The sequence below is a fragment of the Micropterus dolomieu genome, unplaced genomic scaffold (genome assembly GCF_021292245.1).
Source record: "Micropterus dolomieu isolate WLL.071019.BEF.003 ecotype Adirondacks unplaced genomic scaffold, ASM2129224v1 contig_13673, whole genome shotgun sequence".
Lineage (NCBI taxonomy): Eukaryota > Metazoa > Chordata > Actinopteri > Centrarchiformes > Centrarchidae > Micropterus > Micropterus dolomieu.
In genome coordinates, this window is record NW_025742659.1 from 1 (window position 1) to 1306 (window position 1306).

The window sequence follows — 1306 nt, forward strand, 5'->3', positions numbered from 1 at the left end:
TCAGCTTCAACAAGCGGCAGTCAGCACAACAACAACCAGGTGAAGCTGGTACACACCCGTCCTTGATTAAGAAGGCCACATTCTTCAGATCTGGCTGGGTGTAGAAGCAGGAGAAGTCGATCTCCACTTGGTTGCCGCGTGTGATGACGGTGTCCACGGAGGTGTTTCTCGTCGTGATGGTGTTCTTGTAGATGACTTGGCTGCCGTTCGTCTAGAGAGTGACAGGAACACAGATGTGTTTTCAGCTGAAGAAAACTGATAAGTTCACACTAACACTTTTTGCCCCGTTGGCCTTCTGGATGCAAACTGCTCTATCTGATAACTTTTATGTTCGACTACATGCAAAGTGAAAGACTGCCAAATTTTATTCAAGGTCTTATTCAATGTATCACACACAATATTTTCTCAACTATTCCTGTCCAACAACATCATAAAATGTTACTCATATTCACCTGTGACATTTACAATTTTATAAGATGGTTTAGAGTCCATGTCTTAATCATCCAGCTCGTATTACACTAAAGTTAAAACGAGGTGAGTTTACAGTTAGTGCCCCGCCCATACATCAACCATAGAAAGCGGATAAACTCATGGTTAAAACATTTTTGTGTCTGCTGGAGGTGTACATAGGCAACTATATAAAGTGGTAAGTCAGACGGTGTGTTTTCATCTTGTTCTGTTGCCCCCAAGTGTCAAACAAATCAGTTGTCCACGCCAAATGAAGGCCTTTCGAGGAATCTAGGAATGAATGAGTCTACTGGGAAGTTATACATTAAAACTGCATGTTATTTTGTGCTTGTTGAGAGAAATAAAACTAGAGCAGAGTACGCACCGTAACCTTAACCCCGCACGGGTCGGTGTCGTCGAAGCTGAAAGTCACCATGTGGGTCTTGCTGTCCATGTGACCTGTGCAGGTTGGGTCATTGAGGTGCAAGGTGGTGTAGTCGATGCCTTTTTCCTGCAGCAGACACCCAGCCAGAGTGAGAGCGGCAGAGTCCTGAGTGCAGACAGTTGGATCACCTGAACAGGACAAAGAAGTAAAGTAATCACCACTAAGTATTCAACAGGTACAGTATTTACTTTATGCTATTCTGTTTAAAATTATTTTTAAGTAGAATATTTTCTATAATTATGAATAAAATAAAACCATATTGAGTAGCGCTGGTCAGGAGGGAATCATTGAATTAAATAAGAATTGTATCATCCTGATTTGGTCTAATGTTAAAGGACGTCTGAACTAACTCTCCCCCTATAGAAACATAACAACCTTAAAATGATTGTTGCACTTACCCAAACTGTTTGTTGC

General features: G+C 41.6%; 1 protein-coding gene across 1 annotated transcript in view; it reads right to left on the minus strand.

Moving 5' to 3' along the window:
• Window positions 1-56: 56 nt before the first annotated feature.
• Window positions 57-1306, minus strand: part of LOC123966551 — a gene marked incomplete at its 3' end in the record, with an annotated part of 9814 nt that continues 8564 nt past the window's right edge. Inside the window, exons 18-19 of the mRNA XM_046042690.1 lie at window positions 833-997; window positions 57-211 (exon numbers count right to left, since the gene is read on the minus strand). Coding sequence (XP_045898646.1) covers window positions 57-211; window positions 833-997 — 320 coding nt within the window. The remainder of the gene's footprint in view (window positions 212-832; window positions 998-1306) is intronic.